This window comes from Bison bison, unplaced genomic scaffold (genome assembly GCF_000754665.1).
Source record: "Bison bison bison isolate TAMUID 2011002044 unplaced genomic scaffold, Bison_UMD1.0 scf7180017864297, whole genome shotgun sequence".
NCBI classification, from domain to species: Eukaryota; Metazoa; Chordata; class Mammalia; order Artiodactyla; family Bovidae; genus Bison; species Bison bison.
The window spans coordinates 3667728-3685222 of NW_011494869.1; the positions used below are offsets into that span (position 1 = coordinate 3667728).

Genomic DNA, 17495 nt, shown 5'->3' on the forward strand with positions numbered 1-17495 from the left:
GCCCTCTGTTGTCTCGCCGAGACTTTAATCATAATTCCTGATTGGGATTCAAGAAGGCAGTAAGCAGCGGTTCTTTGTCTGCCTTCACCTTCCATCAATTAACTCTCCCCGAAATATAATCATCAACCTCACATGCTCCCCTGCATCTTAATCTGGGCCTCCAAACCTGTAAGTCTTGCCCCATATATGTTTAAGTAATTACTTTTATCTACCTGCATCTTCTCATCTATAGTGTACCCAACCTCTCCCTGAAAGCAAACCAACGAAAAAGATTCAGCATATAAAATCTTAATGGACAAGAAGTTCCCAGGAGACTTGAGAGGAAGACTCCTGAAGGGAATCCTAAGGATCTAGAAATTCTGACGGGGTCTATCTGCCCATGTGTCTGAACAGAGAGATTGCAATGGAAGCCGCTTTGCTATGCAGGACACTGACAGACCCCATGTCAGCTCTTGGACGTTAAATGTTCTTGGGTCTGTGTCCACTCCTCTTTATCCTACCAGCTTCTCAACCCTGTCACTCACAGTTTCCACACTTTTTTGGTCAACAGCCAAAAGTACGGTCCTGCCAATGCCTCACTGAGGCGCTGTGCTCACAGAAGATGACGTAAGTTGGCCAAGGGCAGAGTTCCTTCAGCACCCCTTGTTTCCCAATCAGATATGGCGGCCATGCAGCCAGGCTGGAGGTCCCTGGGAAAGGCGGTCACTCACCAGTGCCAAGCACAGTTCTGTAAAGGCCTTCCTTTCTTCACAAGGAGCATCAGAGCACACTGGCACGCAAAGGGACAAAACCTGCCCACAGTACAACCAGGCCCCACCCTCCCCCACCAAACGTGTCCAAGCCGCAGACCCCCCCAAGCACTGGATGCCACCATTACACACTCAGCCCCAGCACCCCCAACCATAGACTCAAATGCCGAACAAAGAGATTAAGGTTTGGCCAGACCACACTCAGTCCAAACACCTACTCGTGCCACATCAACATCCATGTAGATTGATTCTTCCAGTAACCTTACACTCATACACAATGAGTATGTTAAATCACATTCTCCCATACTTGACACTAATGTATAAATGGGACTTAAGACTGTGAAAACAGACGTCTGACTGAAAGTCCAAGTTTTTGAGGTAAGAAAGTTCAATCTGTTAGAGCCATGACTTCCTCAAAATTTGAGTCTCTCTTGATTGGTGGCAGTCTGGATAGCACATGCCTTCTTCCTGCCTCTCTGAGCCAAGTCAGGTATGCAGAGTTGATGGGAACACAGGAACAAAGTATCATCTGAGCAGCAATAGAACCTTTCAGAAAGGTAAACAGGTCTCACATAGAGTGAGAAATGGGGAGTTGTGCACTGATACTGGAAATCTTCAAGTTTCAGCAATTTTCATATATGACAATAGAAGTAGAAGCATTCTACTTCACGTGAAGAAAAATCTTCATGCTTAAGCAATTCCAGAACAACTCAGTTGATGAGAAGGGAGGGCCTCAAGTGATTCTGCTTGTCCATTCATTTGACCATCATTCACTAAACTTTGTACAAGGTCCCTATGCCACTTGCTTGTGAGACAGAGCGAGACCGGGTCCCTGGGCCCAAGAAGCTCACATCCAGAATAATTAACCTTTTAGATATCATAAACTCATTAGGAAATCTGATGAAAGTGGCAGGCTCCTAGAAAAAATACTTTCAAACAGACTATTGCAGATAATTTCAGGAAATCACAGGCTCCCTAGAGAGAAATTCCTGGACTCAAGTTAATTGCCCTTGAACTACTAGGAAAGGTGATATGGCTTTGTAAATACCTCCTGTTTGGTTCACCATTATTTAGGATTATGATTTAATGCCTTTCAAGTTTCTATGACATGAGTGGGCCTGAAAGCCTCAAGGACTCATCTTATAAAAGCCAGAGTCTTAGATATAGGCCTGGTCCCCACTGTGACATTCAGGAGGGGCCGCTGATGTTTACTCTTTCTCAGTGGAAGAAGCTGGATTATAAGGAGCCGCCACACTCTTTGCTTTCTTTGGGTCATGGATGTGAAATGGCCAAATACAACACCTTGAGCAACCAAGGGGTATATAAGTTTTGCTAAATTCTTAATGGGACTGTTCATGCAAATTCATCCCTCAAGGCCACCCTGAGGTTAGATCAATGCAACCAACAAGTTCCACATGCTGGCAAGCAAAGGTATCTTCTCAGACCCAAGTACTGCACCTCACTTCTCTGAGACTTTCATCCCCACAGCCTTGGCAGTGCTCACCTGAGTAGAGTTGCTTTCTGAAAGGCTCCCTATTCCAAGTGAAAGGACAGGTTTGCCAAAATTTAGACTCCCAAAGAGACTGAAATCCTTCACATTTCAGTAAAAAATAAACAGACTGAAGAGCCTCAGATGAAGGGAAAGAAAGAGGAAATGATGACAGAGGGAAAGACAGGACTTCAGACACAGGCCTTCCCAGCAGAGACCTGGCTAGTCTGTACACCTGGTGAATGAGGTATTGGTCCTATTCTTTAAAAGCCAGTGCTTCCAGACCTTAGCATTTTAGCTAGTGGGGGATCTAGAGTTGATGGTGCCAGTGAGGGTCTAGCTGCTCACGTTCTCCTCTGACCTCAATGGCTGCCAGGATGCAGGAGCTGTCCACACGCCTGCAGCCAGCAAGCCAGGCACAGCTTGGCAGCAAAGCATCAGAGTTTTTTTTTGTTTGTTTGTTTTTTAACTACCTTCCAGTTGTGCTAGGTTGGGCGCTGGACCCTGGTGTCGAGAAGGCCATGTCTCTGTCTCGTTTCCCTTCTAAAATGTCATCTATGTGGCTCTTTTTTTTTTAACCTAAAAGCCATGAGGAAAAATTATAGAGCAATATTAACATTCATATGGGCCAGAAACAAATGTAGCCCTGAACCAGATTTTAAAAATCTAAGAATCAGAAAGAATGAAAAAAGGAGATAGGTAGAACAGGAAACACATGAACAGTTGTCTCTCTCACACACACAGACACACACACACAGCAGAAAAGAGAGAGAAGAGAGCTGAGAAGGAGACTGAATTGGAGAGAAAAGCTTCATTAGACTCAGAGAGGCAAGCAGTGGCAGTATACCAAGGTCACTTCTAATTTAGACCATCTAATTGGCAAACAGGCTCCAAATGGCTATCATCTCACAGGACTTGGAATTAATGAAGCCCGATTATTTTCATTACCTTCCTCTGAGATGGAGACAAAGTGAGAGCTGGTGCCCAAGTGGGTGCCACAGCCTCAGGGCCACTGGCCACCCGAGAGCCCTGATACAGGGGGGCCAAGCAGCCAGCCTGGTCTAGAGACTCAGATGTACGGGCACACGGGGAGCACAGAGAGAGATGCTGACCGAAAACATCACAGGAGTCAGCTGTGGGGTGGGGTGAGGCGTAGGGGGTGGGAGCTGTGGAATTGCAGGCAGCGTGGGTCCAGGAGCTGTGAAGGGGAATCAGTGCATGTACAAAACATACAGGATAATTAGGAACTACTAAAGGGAACAAAGACGAAGGGCTAGAGAAAAAGGTGTTCCTGGCTGCTCCAGACTTAGCCCCATTCTCCGCCATGAGGTCACACTCTGCTAAGTGATGGAGGAACAAAGACAGTTTCCCTGTGTTAATGCTTTCAATCCCAGTGGTGTGTCCTGCCACTTAGAAGGACAGTGATTAGTTAGAATAATTCAGGACCACTGAAAATTATTGTAGGTGGTCTTTCCTATTCTCATTTAGGGGCTAGAAACCTGGCCCCCTTGCCCTCAACCCTCCTCCCCTAGAAAAGTGAGCAAAAAGAGGTGGCACAAGCAGTGGCTCCTTTACCCCCATCACTGACTCAGACTCTCGACCTTCCCTGTCACTAGGTGAGAGTGCTGTATGACTGGCGTTGGGGGCCAGCCGCTCAGTGGGGCCTGGAGGGGCACTGGTCTCACTGCCTTAAGCTTTATGCATTTCTTTCTTTCTTACCATGTGTGTAAAGACAAGCTTCGGAGCTCTGTTTCCCACAGGCCCAGCAGAATGAACTGCTGTGGGTGCAGTTTCCATAGCAGAGGGCCAGAGCTGCAGTTGTTCCCAGGGGAGAATATTTTTCAAGCCCCTTCATCGGTAAAAAGAAGGGGGCCCATGGAGGACACAGATATGAGATGCAGAGCATAAGCAAGCAGCTGTTACCATAGCAACAGACATATTAGACACTGCAGGTTCCTGAAAGCTGTCTGATAAGGTATTATTAAATGAAGCCTCCTCAAAACACTCTCCATTTACAACTGAACGGAAAGACATTGTATAGAAAGTAATCTATTTCCATTTATCAAGGTGGAATTTACTTTTAGAGAGACTGAAACCCAATTCAAGCCAGATCCTGAGACCTTGGGCCCAGACAGCAAAAAATATTTACCAGAATTCACAGCTTCAGATACCATGGACACACCCCCCATCTGCCAGGAGGTGTCTGTTTGGTAGATTTTGCCAGGTTTTCCTAGTCTGAACCAAAGGCAGTGCATTCAGTCAAACCATCTGGCAAGGAAGAAGATTCACTCCTCTCACTGCCATTCATCCGGGCCACTCAAAGATAAAGCAGACATAACTTTTCTCCTCTGGGAGGATGAATGACTGGACATTGACCATTCCTTAATGATACAGTTTAGAAAATGGAGCTCTGATTTGAGAGGCATATCTCATCATGCTGTTTTCAGAGTTTCCTGCTCTAGATGGCCAGGAACAAACAGATACACCATCGAAAAGTCTAACCAATACTTCCCCTTGGACAGTTTTCTAATAAAATTGCCATAAAAATAGCCTCCAGGGGCATGATTTTAACCACAGGTTCACTATAAACAGTTGTAAAACAATTTCAAAATTTCATTTTAACACCGTACTTTTCAGAGGGAGGACAGTGGCAGCTACTTAATTGTTAGGGTCAAGACCAAGATGAGCAGTCCAGCCCTCAAATAGGGTGCCTGGGTTCACTCCAAAGTATGGCCACAAACTCCCCTCCAACCTTGGCTACTTGTCTTTTTCTTGCTGATCCTGATAAAGGATGGAGATGGAACTGCTTTCTTTAGCTTGACACAACACATCCTCATGACTTAAGAAACCAGTTCAATACCGACAGCCATGCAGTGACTCCATCTTCATGCAAAGAGAGGGCATCAAACTGACCTTACAGACACCTTTAGTCAAATGTAAAACCCTTACATGATTACAGTTCCCACAACTTTCAACTTTATTTCTGAATCCATTAACTGTCTCCCGTTGCTAGCAAATGAACTTCCTTATAGTCAGCACGTTTCCCACAATTTGCACACTTTCAGAAATGTCTAGAAAACACCTCCATTGTGTGCTGTGGGAAAATGAGGTAGGTTTACAGGGGTTTCTGAACAGGTGCCAAGCACAGCCCCTTTAGGGAGCGCATTTCTCCTACACAATTATGTTCTTGGGGAGTTTTCTCAAACAGGGATTATTAACCTGGCTCCGTGGGTGAACTGTGGGTATCCTTATGCTCCCTGGCATTATACACACAATTTTGTACATGTAGGGATGTACCTGGTGGTCCCGTGGCTAAGTCTTATTGCTCCCGATGCAGGCGGCCTGGGTTTGATCCCTTGTCAGGGAACTAGATCCCACAAGCCACAAATAAGAGTTTGCATGTCGCGACTAAAGATCGCACATGCTACTCTGAAGACTGAAGATCCTCCTGCAGCTAAGACTCAGTGCAGCCAAGTAAATTTTTTTTTTTTTTGTACATGCAGAATACTTGAAAGAGTTCTTAATAACGGATGTCAAACTAGCATGCATAGAATACCCAGTAAGGCTACTGAATCATATTTACCAGTCTCCCCCAAAAAGGATTTGAGAATCACTGCTTGAGTATCACCTCCTAAATTCTTAGGAATTTAGTACCCAAGCAAACACAGCAGTAACATCCTGTTGTTAAATGAAGACTCAAATGACCACCAGACTTGCTACCTTGTACCACACTGTTGCTGTTATAAAAGAATTAATATGACAAACAATGGCTATAGAGATAAAATTTATATACTGGCCCTTAAGAATATATAAATGAAACACTGTCTAATGTAAACCAATCATACAGATTACTACAGGCTCGTATTTCCTAGACCAATGTGATATCAAACAGGAAAAATAATCACCAGAGCCAAAGAACAATGTATTGAAAATGCCTCCCTCCTCACATCTCTTCCTGCTTCTTTAGGCTCCCACAGTTCCAGGTCAGCTGTGGGAAGTCCTGGGTTGGCCAAAAAGTCCATTCAGCTAGGAAATATGTTGTTCATTAGTTTTTGGTGAAAATGGGAAAATGTGTCTTTTATTTTTACTTAGACCCAAATGAACTTTTTGGCCAACCCAGTATGACAGCCTGAGGAAAATCCCAAGGCTGGAGAGAATTCCCAGGAAACTCGTAACATAGAAACCCACCATCCACAAAAGTAAGTTTCCACTTACAGAGAATCTTTCAACATGTTCACCAATCTATTTGAAAATACCCATGGAAAGTTACACTTGCAGCACAGAGGTCACCGTAGTTTCTCATTGGCTGCTAAAGTTCCCCTGACGCAGCACCGAATGTATATTCCTCATGACGAAACATCACTTAGGACATACATTAGTATCACCTGCAGTATTTTGAAAAGTTTTCACATTATATTTAAGTCTTTGTACTAATCTTTGGGGCCATGTTTACAGTGGCCACTTAGAGACATGCCCCGCAAGTACAGCAACTTCATGTTCAAAATGCAAAGCCCTTGTTCATGATTCAACACGTGCTACCCAAATGAGCATCTTCCTGCCTTGAGAACGAAAGCATCCACCCGAGGGACTCCCCTGTCATGGGGCTGCATTCCTAGAGTGGGAGAATCTGGGGTCAAATCTCAACTTTGCCACCTAAAAGTGGCATCACAGCAATGAACTTCTCTGAGCCTCAGTTTCTTCAGCCATAATGTAAACGTGTCAAGCCTTTTTTTTAAATAGAGTGGCTGTGAGGATGAAATGAAACATAATGAATCTGAGAACAACCTAGAATATGACTTGCTCAGTAAAGGCCTGGAGAACCTGAATGACAACTTGCAGTTAACTCCCTGCAGGCCTCTGCATCTGGAGGGGAGAGGATGATGAGGAATGCTGAGAAACACAGAGCCCTTTGGGTCACCATCATGCCAAGACTAAGGTTGACAGTGGTCATAGGACCATCTTTGACATTTCCAACTCTGTCCTGCCTCTGGCGTCCAGCAGCACAGCCTCCTGCCCATATCACAGTGCCACCCTTGACCCCTGGGGAGAGAAGAGCCCTGAGGAGCTGCTCCCGGCCGCCTTACCGTCATGATGAGCTTCTCCACACAGTCGGGCGCCACGCTGTGCAGGTGGGTGAGGTGCAGCTGGAGGTGGATCTTGTTGTTGAGCATGTCCTGGCAGAGGGGGCAGCGGAGCATGGGCTGCACCGAGTGCTGCGTCATGGCGTGCACGCGCAGCCGGTTGACGTCGGCATTGCTGTACTTGCAGTAGGGACACTGGTACATCTGTGGGGGACACAGCCACCCCGCCGGTTGACTCTTCAGTTCCCATGGCAACAGTGTCTGTCCCATGCCCATCCACTCAAGACTTCACTCCCCATCCCACTCCCCCCAGGTAACTGAAATACTCTCCCACAGCACAGCCCCTCCGGGCCTCACCTGCTCCGGCTTGGTCTCCTCTGATGTTTTTGGTCGCTTTGAAGAAAGAGGGGACTCCGAGCTACCTGGGAAGGAGATGCGTTTGGAGGTTGCGGGAGAATCTGTCAGCTCCTTCTCTGCTTGGCTTGATGATGCTGGAAGGAAAAGCAGAAGATGTAATCCAGCAGCCAGGCCAGGCCAGCTCCCAGAGGGTGCGTGCTGGGTGAGAGTCAACATTCATTCATAGCTCAGGGTGTTTGTGAAACACCCAAGTTAAAGGAGGATGAGCATCTGGATGGGTTTATCAGGCACAGTGGGAAAGAAGCAGGCATTGGTTTCTGTTGCCTATGAATTTCTGTCACTACACAACTTTAACAACTGAACACCAAGGGAAAAAGGTGAAGAAATGGACTAAAAAGCTCTGAGTTGGATAAACCTACATTCAGTCTGTTCTGACCCCCCTCCCCGCCGATCAAGACACAACCTGCTAGCTCATGAGGGTGGCTGGGGAAGTCTCACCAACTGCTCTGCCAAACACGAGTCAATCCAAGAACCAGACAGACTTTCATAGATGTAATCAATGGTATGCTCCCAACTTTATTGTCACAGCTCTTGAAATCAAAGGAGACCTGATCAATGTGAACCAAAGCTTGATTTTTTGCATGTATGTGTTCACATGCAAAAAATCAAGCTTTGGTTCAGCAACTTGCTTTTGGCGGGGAGACGTAACTTAAGAGTGGAACTAGGCAGGGCATAAATCCAACTTATAAACAAGCCAGTGCTCCAGACACAAGAGTTTACTCAGAGTGGGTGGTTCAGAGAGAGAGTTTCCTATCTGCTTGCCCAGACCATGCCCTCTCACCCCCATGTCACCAAAAAGACAAAACTCTGACGAGGGAGGAGGACCACCTGAGGCTTAAGCAGCAAACAGTGGGCACAGAGCAGTGGCGGAAGGAGTTCTCTGAGTCACGGAAAGAGACCTGCAAGATCTGGATGAGAAAACAGTTGGGCTAACAAGGTTTAACCAGGATAAATAAGCAGAGCTCCTCTGGCATAAACACAAATCCTCAAGTGGTCAGATCTGGTTATTCCGAAACCTGGTCAGTAGCTTAAGGCTGGCCTTCTCACTTGCTTTGGATGGGGAACTCCATTTTTCAAAATCTCATTACAAGAGGCAAGGAGAAAAATCCTAAAAATGGTAGCGAGACAAGACATACCCACTGTGCTCTGCCCTCACTGAAAAATCATTTGACTCCATGTAGAGGTCATTGGTATGGAAAGCCTCATTTCTACTCTTCAGTCAGACTGCTTTCTGTCTCATCCAGTCTAGTTACCCAGCACGTGTTTCCAGCTTTGAGATTTGTTCTGATGTGGATACACAAGATGCTGTCATTACAGATGTGTGCTTTAATAAACAGTTGTAAAAAATCAATTTTGTTCATTAAAATCATAAGGCCACACAATAATTTTGAGGGGAAAAAAAAAGTGAAATGCAGGAAATATTCCAGGAAGTGGATGCTCTTCCCAGAATGCACATCTTGTGACCTTTAACCCCAGTATCTTGGTAACCTGGTCTACATAAGTTTGTAGAACATCTATTATTTAAAAAGTACAAGGACAAGCATATTACATACAGACCCCTCCTCCTCCCAACACACACATTCATAACAGTACTTTAATCTGTCTCGAATCGACTTCAAAACCATTTTGCTCTTAATGGGAGTTATTCATTTTCACTTGAAAGGTAATACATGACGGCTGGATATTTAATGTGATGGACTGGCTGCCGATTAACTAGGTGCTGTAACATTCTAGTCTGGTTCCCCCATGGCCCACTTCCCATTTCCCAGACTCCCTCAGACCTGATCCCTCGAAACCCTGTGTCACGGGTTTTAGACCTCTGAGTATGATGGGCTGCTGCCTGCACACTCCCACAATAAGAGTCTTTAATTAATGTTTCAAGGACTTGAGATCTTCCTTTCCCCAGAAGATTCCTTAATCTCCATCATTTTTCATTTTTGCTTATTGGTTGTCTTCTATGTGTTAGCTCTTCAAATTCCTCCTAAAGATGGGGTGGCGGTGGTGGAGGCATTAGGTGATAGCTACTTCAGATGCCTGTTTGTTAGAGCCATCCTCTACCTTGCTCACTTCCAGCCCCAATCTGTAGGATTCAGGGCTTACAGTTAGGAAGGAGCTGCCGTATGGCTCTCCCTTCCTCTAGGGGCGAGCCAGGATACAGAATTCTCCTCTCAACACCCATCTCCATCTTTTTAGTTAGTCTGCCTGACCTGAAACAACACTTGCTTTTAAAGGACCATGATGCCACCTTGTCAGTGCCCTCCATCTATGCTACCCACCCCCCTGCCCTGCCCAGAATGACTGTCAACCCTGCAGTTGACGGGCAGTGTGGGTGAACAAGTCGGAGGCTGAGGCTCCAGACTCGTCTCACTCACTGAAAAAAGCAAACCCAGCGCAGGCCAGTGCAGCACTAGTTTCCTCATACGACGAGGGGCCCATCCTCTGCCTCCAGTGCCGAACGCGTGATGATTGTGAAGAGGCTGCAGAGATGAGAATTCTGGTTTCAGAAGCCACTCTTCTTTTCCCTGGATGAAGAGGGGCACTTTTATCATCCTCCCCCAAACCGGCCCTGCCACCGCCATACTCTCATATTGCTCTGGAATTCTAAAGGCTTCCTTTGTATGCTCAAGCTAAGGAGTCCTTCTAAAGTGTTTTTAAAAAATAAAATCAGCACTCACGCACTCATTCCTCTTTCTCTGGAGCAGCACAGCAGCCCTGCTCTAATGCGAAACCCTGCATCCACCGGTGTAAAAACTCCAGGGCTCATCGCACTTCTCTCTGGGGCAAGCTGCATTTTTATTAGATCAGATTTGTGTAGAGGTGGACGTTAGCCACCTAGGCTTCTTTAAAGATAAAGCCATGCCTTTATCATATCAGAGTCTGTTAACACCCAGTTACAATTCCATTGTGCCTCCCTGGGTGATGTGGGGACTGCTCCAAAGAGTTAGGTTAACGAGGCTGACAGGCCTCCTCCTAGCCTGACCCCAGACATTAAAATGTCAGTCCCTATCAAACATGGTGCCAAAGCCTTTATAAAATTTCTGTAGATGGGCAAACAGCTATGCAAGTTCTCCATCAGCAGGCTGGAACAGGATTTACTCGTGGCCATGACAGTCTAACCTTTTCTCAAGCTGCTTCTCTCTGATCAACTTCTCAAGGGCCAGAGTCCTAAAGTCAGTTCCTACTTCAGTTCTGTCCCTAGCATACATTGTAGGCCATCAGTAAATGAGGTAGTACAGACACCAAAAGGGAAAGCAATGTGGTTTGAAGACTTTCTACAAGTCTAACTTAAATTCTAAGAGATGTCACAAGTCTAGAAAACATTTTATTTGTTAAAAAATTAATTAGTCGTCACTTGAAGGCCACTCTGACACTACAGCAGTAAAATACAAATATGCATCCAGAGACAAGCCATAATTTTAAACAGTGCCTGGAACCACTGGTTTATACTGGTCACAGCTTGAAGGGTTACAACCTGTAGTGGCTTCTTCAATGAAGACAAACTGAACAGGAGTGGATGTTAGCCACCTGTTCAGTTAGCCAAACTGAACAATCTAGATCTTTTACAAAAAGTCATGGTTAAGTAAACCATGGGACAGCCTCTTCACTATTAGATGAGGTTACGTATGATAGCTGTGCAGCAATGTGGAAAAGTCCTTGAGAATGTTAATCTGAAGGAACAAAAAAGATAAAATGTGCATTATACCATGATACAGCTCTGTAAAAAAATAGGGATTGGGAAAAAAGACTGAATGAAAATGACTGCTGTATTTAGGTGATGGCATCATAGAGCATTTCCCCATTTCCTCAGTTTGTCATGTAGTTATATTATTTTTAATATTATAATTAAAGTGTTTAGAATTTAAATTCAACTGTCCATGAAAATGTGGATATTTGGATCCATACTGTGCAAAACCTCGGGTGGTATTTTTTACTTTGCCGGTTAAAGCAATTTTTCCTCATTTTGGCAGCTGTGTCATATGAAAATATGTGTTAAATCTCAATGAATCTTCCATAGGCAACATGCTGGGCTCCTGGCACTTCAAAGGGTTTAAAAACATGGCCAGGAATCACGCGAGCGCACACGTCGTGCATGACATACTCTGTGAAGCCAGGCAAGAGGGATGCTGGGACAGCGAAATGCTGGGTCAGCCCCCAACCACAGCCTGACAGTGTGAGCTGTGGATTCCTTACCATGCAGACTTTCGAAGGAGTGAACAAAATACTTGTTCATCTTGTCAGGGGTTGAGGCTGCCCCACCCAACCGACTGGTGAGGCACAAAAAGGAGCTGCACGTGGTGGTTATGGAGGACAGAAAATTCAAAATCAACCTTCTGGGCCGAAAGCCACCATTCCCCCGTAAACTGGGATGTGCTGGCCACTGTATCTGACAAAGTCAGATGCTGAGGGAGGCAGACCTGATCCATGACTCTCTGTTTTATTCTCTGAGGTTCCTCCACATTCCAGGCAGAAGAATTTCATTTCAAAGGGAAAGACAGTAGTCAGTGCATGGCTTCCTCAGGAAAAACTAAAACCACTTCTGTGACATCAACAAACAGGTATCCTTTGTTTGTAACATATCTGCTTAGGGAGTGTTTAACTTCTAAAAGTAATTACTTAAAAATTTACTTCTCCTGTCATATTAATTAGAGGGAGCAAGGAACAGAAGAGAGGTGATCTGAACTCATGCAAGTTTTATTTGCAGTTTTGAAGATATGGTCTTACTCTGTTCTAAGCACACAGAATAATTAAAACAAGCTTAGTAAGGGGCTTCAGGCAGGAGGTGACCAACTGTGAAGAACAGGCAAGAATAATATCATGTAGGGGGCTTATCAAGTGGTCAGGTATGGTAGAAATACACAGCCCCTTTAACTTGACTTGATAAAACCACTCTTTATAGAGCAAATTCTCACCTAATTCCAATCCTCACTAATAAACTAAAATCCAAGTCACTGAAATTTTGGTGGCAGAAAACTTCAGAGTTGTACTCACGAGACCGTGGACAGCCTGCAGACTTTCTCACCTAGTGAGGTGGCTGTACAACTCAAGCCAAGGAGGGCAGGGATTTGCTGCCTCCTGAAAAAGAAACCTGAAAAAAACTGGCAATGGAACAGAAATGGAACCTTACGGTATGCAGTGCTTGGTTTTCTCTAGTCATTACCCAAGACATTGACTCGCCCTCCAAGATGATCAAAAGTACCAGAATTTATAGTTTCATGAGTAAAATTCACCTGCTCATCACTCACCACATCAGTGGCGCTGTTCGCATGGTGGACATTCTCTGTCACAGGCCTGCACTTGGCCAGAGTCCTCCCTTGAGGAGATCAGGGCCTGTGCTGAGCGTCCACACTGCTGGACATCTGCTTGCCATCTTGCCACCTGCTTGCAATTCCCTCTCCAGAGCAGAGGCTAGGATTTTGTGTCACATCTTCCATGGAGGTACTACACTTGATAAGTGGCCAGAGATCTGGTTAAACTCTCCCTTTCCTACTGTAGAGAACGATGGTTCCTCTAAAGGGTCTGCTCTGCTGCCAACTTGGTCGTTGAACATGCACAGCTCTCCTTCTGCCTCCAGCCGACCACTTAGTCATTTCAAAGAGGAATCGGAAGTCTATGAGGTGAAGGTGAGCACTGGCACAGCCAGCTGGGGTCTTCAGGCTCATTTCCTCCCTTCTTGGCATGGTGGAAGTGGTGTTCCACCGAAGTGCCAACCCTCTTCCTTCTGGTGAAGGCCTGGGAGGCTGCCCGAAGTGTCATCCTTGTGAAAGACCAAAGGCAGCTACTACCCCCACTTCTCAACCATCAGACTCTGAGCTAAAGCACCACTGACAGCCCCTCCATCTAAACTTCCATCTCCCAAACCAGCAACATAATGGAGGAGCCAATTAAATGATTATTAATTCATGCTACTTTCCGTAAGCCAGAGGTTCTCATCGCCTTGTGTTCCGTAAACCAGCTTGCCACCTGCCCCAGAAATTTACAGCAATCTTTTCTATCTATCTCCATTGACTAAGGAGAAAAAAACACATTCATACAACTCCAGACTTGAAGCTTGAGTTTGAGATAATGACCCCAGCATGCTAGTCACAGAAGCTTCACTAGACCTGAAAATGGTCATTCAGCTCATAACAAAAATGCAATGCAAGGGGCAGTGAGCTCTCTCCACAGCCAACCCCCCACCCCCACCCAGCTTTTCAGAGGCCCCACACTCCCCTCTAGAAAGCAGAAATGCATGGTTTCCAGAGGACGCTCTGTGCTCTATGGTCCTCACTGTCGTTGGCTGTGGGGCTGCTCTTGCCATCTGCTTGCAATTCCCTCCCCAGAGCAGAGGCTAGGGTTTTGTGCTGGATCTCCTGCGGAGCTACTATGCTTGATAAGTGGCCAGAGATCTGGCTAAACTCTCTCGCTTCACTACTATAGCGAACAACGGTTCCTCTAAAGGGTCTGCTCTGCTGCCAACATGGTGGTTGAACATTCATGGTTCTCATTCTGCCTCCAGCCAAGCACTTAAAGTCATTGCAGAGGAATCAGGAGACTGTGTGAGGCGAAGGTGAGCACTGGCACAGCCAGGGGGGTCTCCGTGCCCTGGCCAGTGCCCTTCCCCAAGAACTCTGTCCTAGAGTCCAGCCTGGTGAGGTGAGAAGCCTTCCATTCACAACAGTCCCAGTCTGCGTAACTGCAGGCTACGCTGCTTCTGCACATCTCTATATAGAGAAGTTCAGACACCCGCTCAAAAAGGGAGCCGAGCACCCCTAGGTAGGTGGAGTAAGACACAGGCCTCATGGACTCATCACGTACAGCTTCCCGTTTCCATGGAGCATTTCAAAGAAAACTTGAGCTCTACTACAGATGGGTGTGACTGCTGCTGGGGAATGGCTCATTAGTTTTCTCCACCAACTCGAAGGTGAACCAGATAGCTCGGCACTTTGAAAACCCAGAAACTCTTTGCTGTTGTTATCTTGATTTTTATTTGGAAATATAGATTCATAGTTAATTTCAAGAATAGTACAGGGAGGTCTGTTTCCCCTTCACCAAGTGTTACTTTTTAACCAACCAGGGTTGAGATAAAGAGTGCTAGGTCTCTGATCACTCCTCAACATGACCACGTCTCCCCGCTCCCATTACTATGATCTAGATTCCGTTGGCCAGACCAGGACTCGTGTCTCCTCTGCACACTTCTGTCTTATAGGAAAGCTTAGTCCCTCCCTCATATGCCAGGGACTCAGAGGTCTGCCATCCAGCTAAAGGAGAAATAGGTCTCAAACTTCATACCTGTCACAGAGACCAGAGCCCCAACATTCTCAACTTCAAATGAGTCCCAGAAATCCCCCAGAAAACTTGCTAAAAGGCAGCCCCCACCCCCTGGAACAGGTCTGATTCAGAGAACCTGCATTTCCAGTGGGTTCCCAGGTGATGCCGATGGTCCCCCCACATTCTTGAGAACCACCATCAGAGCTGAAGCTCTCTGTAATCGGCAGGGACCATACCACTTCTCGACTGGACTAGAATGAAATACGGGGGCCTGGCAGGTGCGGGCGATCAGGGAGTCCACTTTCAAATAATTCTTGCTGCAAATAATACTCTCATCATCCACACGTGGGGATGAGAGCCAGGCCTGTCTCAAAGCTCGATGTTTTCCCCCTCAGGCCAAAGGTGAAAGATTAAATATGGCTGTCCCTCAGGGAATGTGCCTGCTCTAAGCCAACACAAATACACTTTCAAAGCCAGAAAATCAGAAGGAGTAACCTCCACGTGTTCTGTCAGCTGTGTAACCCAGAAGGACGACAGGCTGCCTTGCTATCAAAGACTCGGTCTTTCCACGTGTCCTGGAGAACCTCTGTGAACAGGACAGACACCTCTAGGATCTCTCCACTCTGCAGAAGGAGGCAGCATCTTTTTGGTCTTGGCACGTGCAGGCCACACCAGCCAACACTCCCTTGGCTTGGACCCTGGGAAGGGTACAGAGGCCCACCCTGGCCCCTGTGTCCTCAAGTCAGCACTCTGGGAACGGGTGTCATGCCACGCTTTCCCAGCAAGCAGCCAGGGTACAATGGCGAGTCCGTGCTGAGTGCCGGCTGCTGTGGCTTGTCTCCATCTTCGGGGAAAAAACTGTGCTAAGTCCCACATCAGAGGCATCAATCTGTTGTACTAATTCCATGTTGAAATATGCTTAAGGCTGCTTAACTACACTGATTTGCGCTCCCAAAAGGCCATCCCACAATTCGGTTTCAAGATGCCTTGTACCCTCTGTGTCAAGTTTCTGAATGAACCACCAGTCAAAACAGAGCCACCAGCCACCACTTCATTTAGACCAACAGCAGCTGTCGGGGTACTTAATAATAACTTCTGAGCCTGGGGCTGCCACCTGGAGCCTGGCTTGGGCCAGCAGGCAGGGACGAAAGAGGCCAAGACCCAATTCCTCACTTAGAGGTATCAAATCCGTCTGCCTGCCTCTGGGCTCTGGTCAGCTCTGCCCGTCTTCTCCCAGCAGAGCCCGCTGGGCTGTGCACAGATGCCCCCTGCAGCTGTGGTCACAGTGCCCAGTTGGGGGTACCCTGGGCTCTGCATCATCACTCTGCCCTCTGGCTTCATTGCAGATTGTGACAACCACGGACTTGGAAAAAAACTAAAACAGGAAGAACCTTAGAGACACTTGAATTGACAGCAAAAAAGTCCAGAGGTGTGAGATGTAGGTCAAAACAGGAGGCGATGTGGGTCATGCTGGGACCAGACCACAGTTAATTAACATAAGTTCATCCTACCCGTATCAGATCCAACCTTAATGAGGTTAGTTAGGGCCTCTGAGCCCCAACACAGCACAGGCTCCCAGAGACCAGGCTAGAAGGGATACTCTTCCAGGCTCTTTCTCCATTTCAAACCTATCTATATCTTCATAAGATACTTCACTAAATTTTAAGAGATGGCACTCATGCAACACACACAATCTGCGTCCAGCATAGTGACAGACACCAAGAGTCCCGCACTTCAGTTCTCTGCCACCCCCTCGACAAATCAACCTGCTTGGGACCCACCAGGGATTGCTCTTGGTTCATCCAGGTTTGGCAGGAGTTTGACAGTCTGCACTGGAGGAGAAAGACATTGACTCAGATCCCTGGAAGGCCTGAAAAATGGGAATAGCAGTCCACTTTCCCCTGTGGGTTTCAAATACTGAGCAGACTGGAGATGTCACCCCCCCTGGAGTTTGTACAGCAAGGGCGGGGGAGCCCATACCGAACAGTTTCTCACTCTCCACGTGGCCCCCAGCTCAGTTTGCGCACAGCCTCCAAGGGCCCAGAAGGGACAGGGTGTGTGAAGGGGTGGGCAGACGGCTCGAGAGCACCTCAGGGGACTCCTTGAGAACTCTTGTCTTCCCTGGCCAAGTTTTCTTTACACAAAGGCACCAGCCCGCTTGCTAAGGAACAGAGCTCACAGTCTGCAGGGCTGCTACGACCTGGCTGGAGTCCTGCTGTGTGAACTTGGGCATTTCAACTGACTACAGTGGACTTCCAGCTTCACGTCTGATGGTGGGAGGACAGTGTCCACTCACAGGGCTTCTGGGAGGCCAGGAGGAGAGAGGAGGCGCATGAAGCCCACCAGAGCCAAGCACATGGTAAGAGTACAAACATTTGTCACTATGGGTTTCATCTTTAGAAGCATCTCTCGGAAATAATACAGGTGCACGTGCAGCCATGGAACCACAGGGTGAGGAGAGAGGCCTGGCTTTAAGGACAAGCACAGGCATCCTACATCCATCTTTTCTGT

The 17495-nt window shown here is 46.8% G+C and overlaps 1 protein-coding gene across 1 annotated transcript in view; it reads right to left on the bottom strand.

The window, feature by feature from the left end:
* Positions 1–17495, bottom strand: part of ZFHX3 (zinc finger homeobox 3) — a 49873-nt gene that overhangs the window by 16434 nt on the left and 15944 nt on the right. Inside the window, 2 exon segments of the mRNA XM_010851107.1 lie at positions 7323–7523; positions 7677–7810. Of these exon segments, the coding sequence (XP_010849409.1) occupies positions 7323–7523; positions 7677–7810 (335 nt within the window).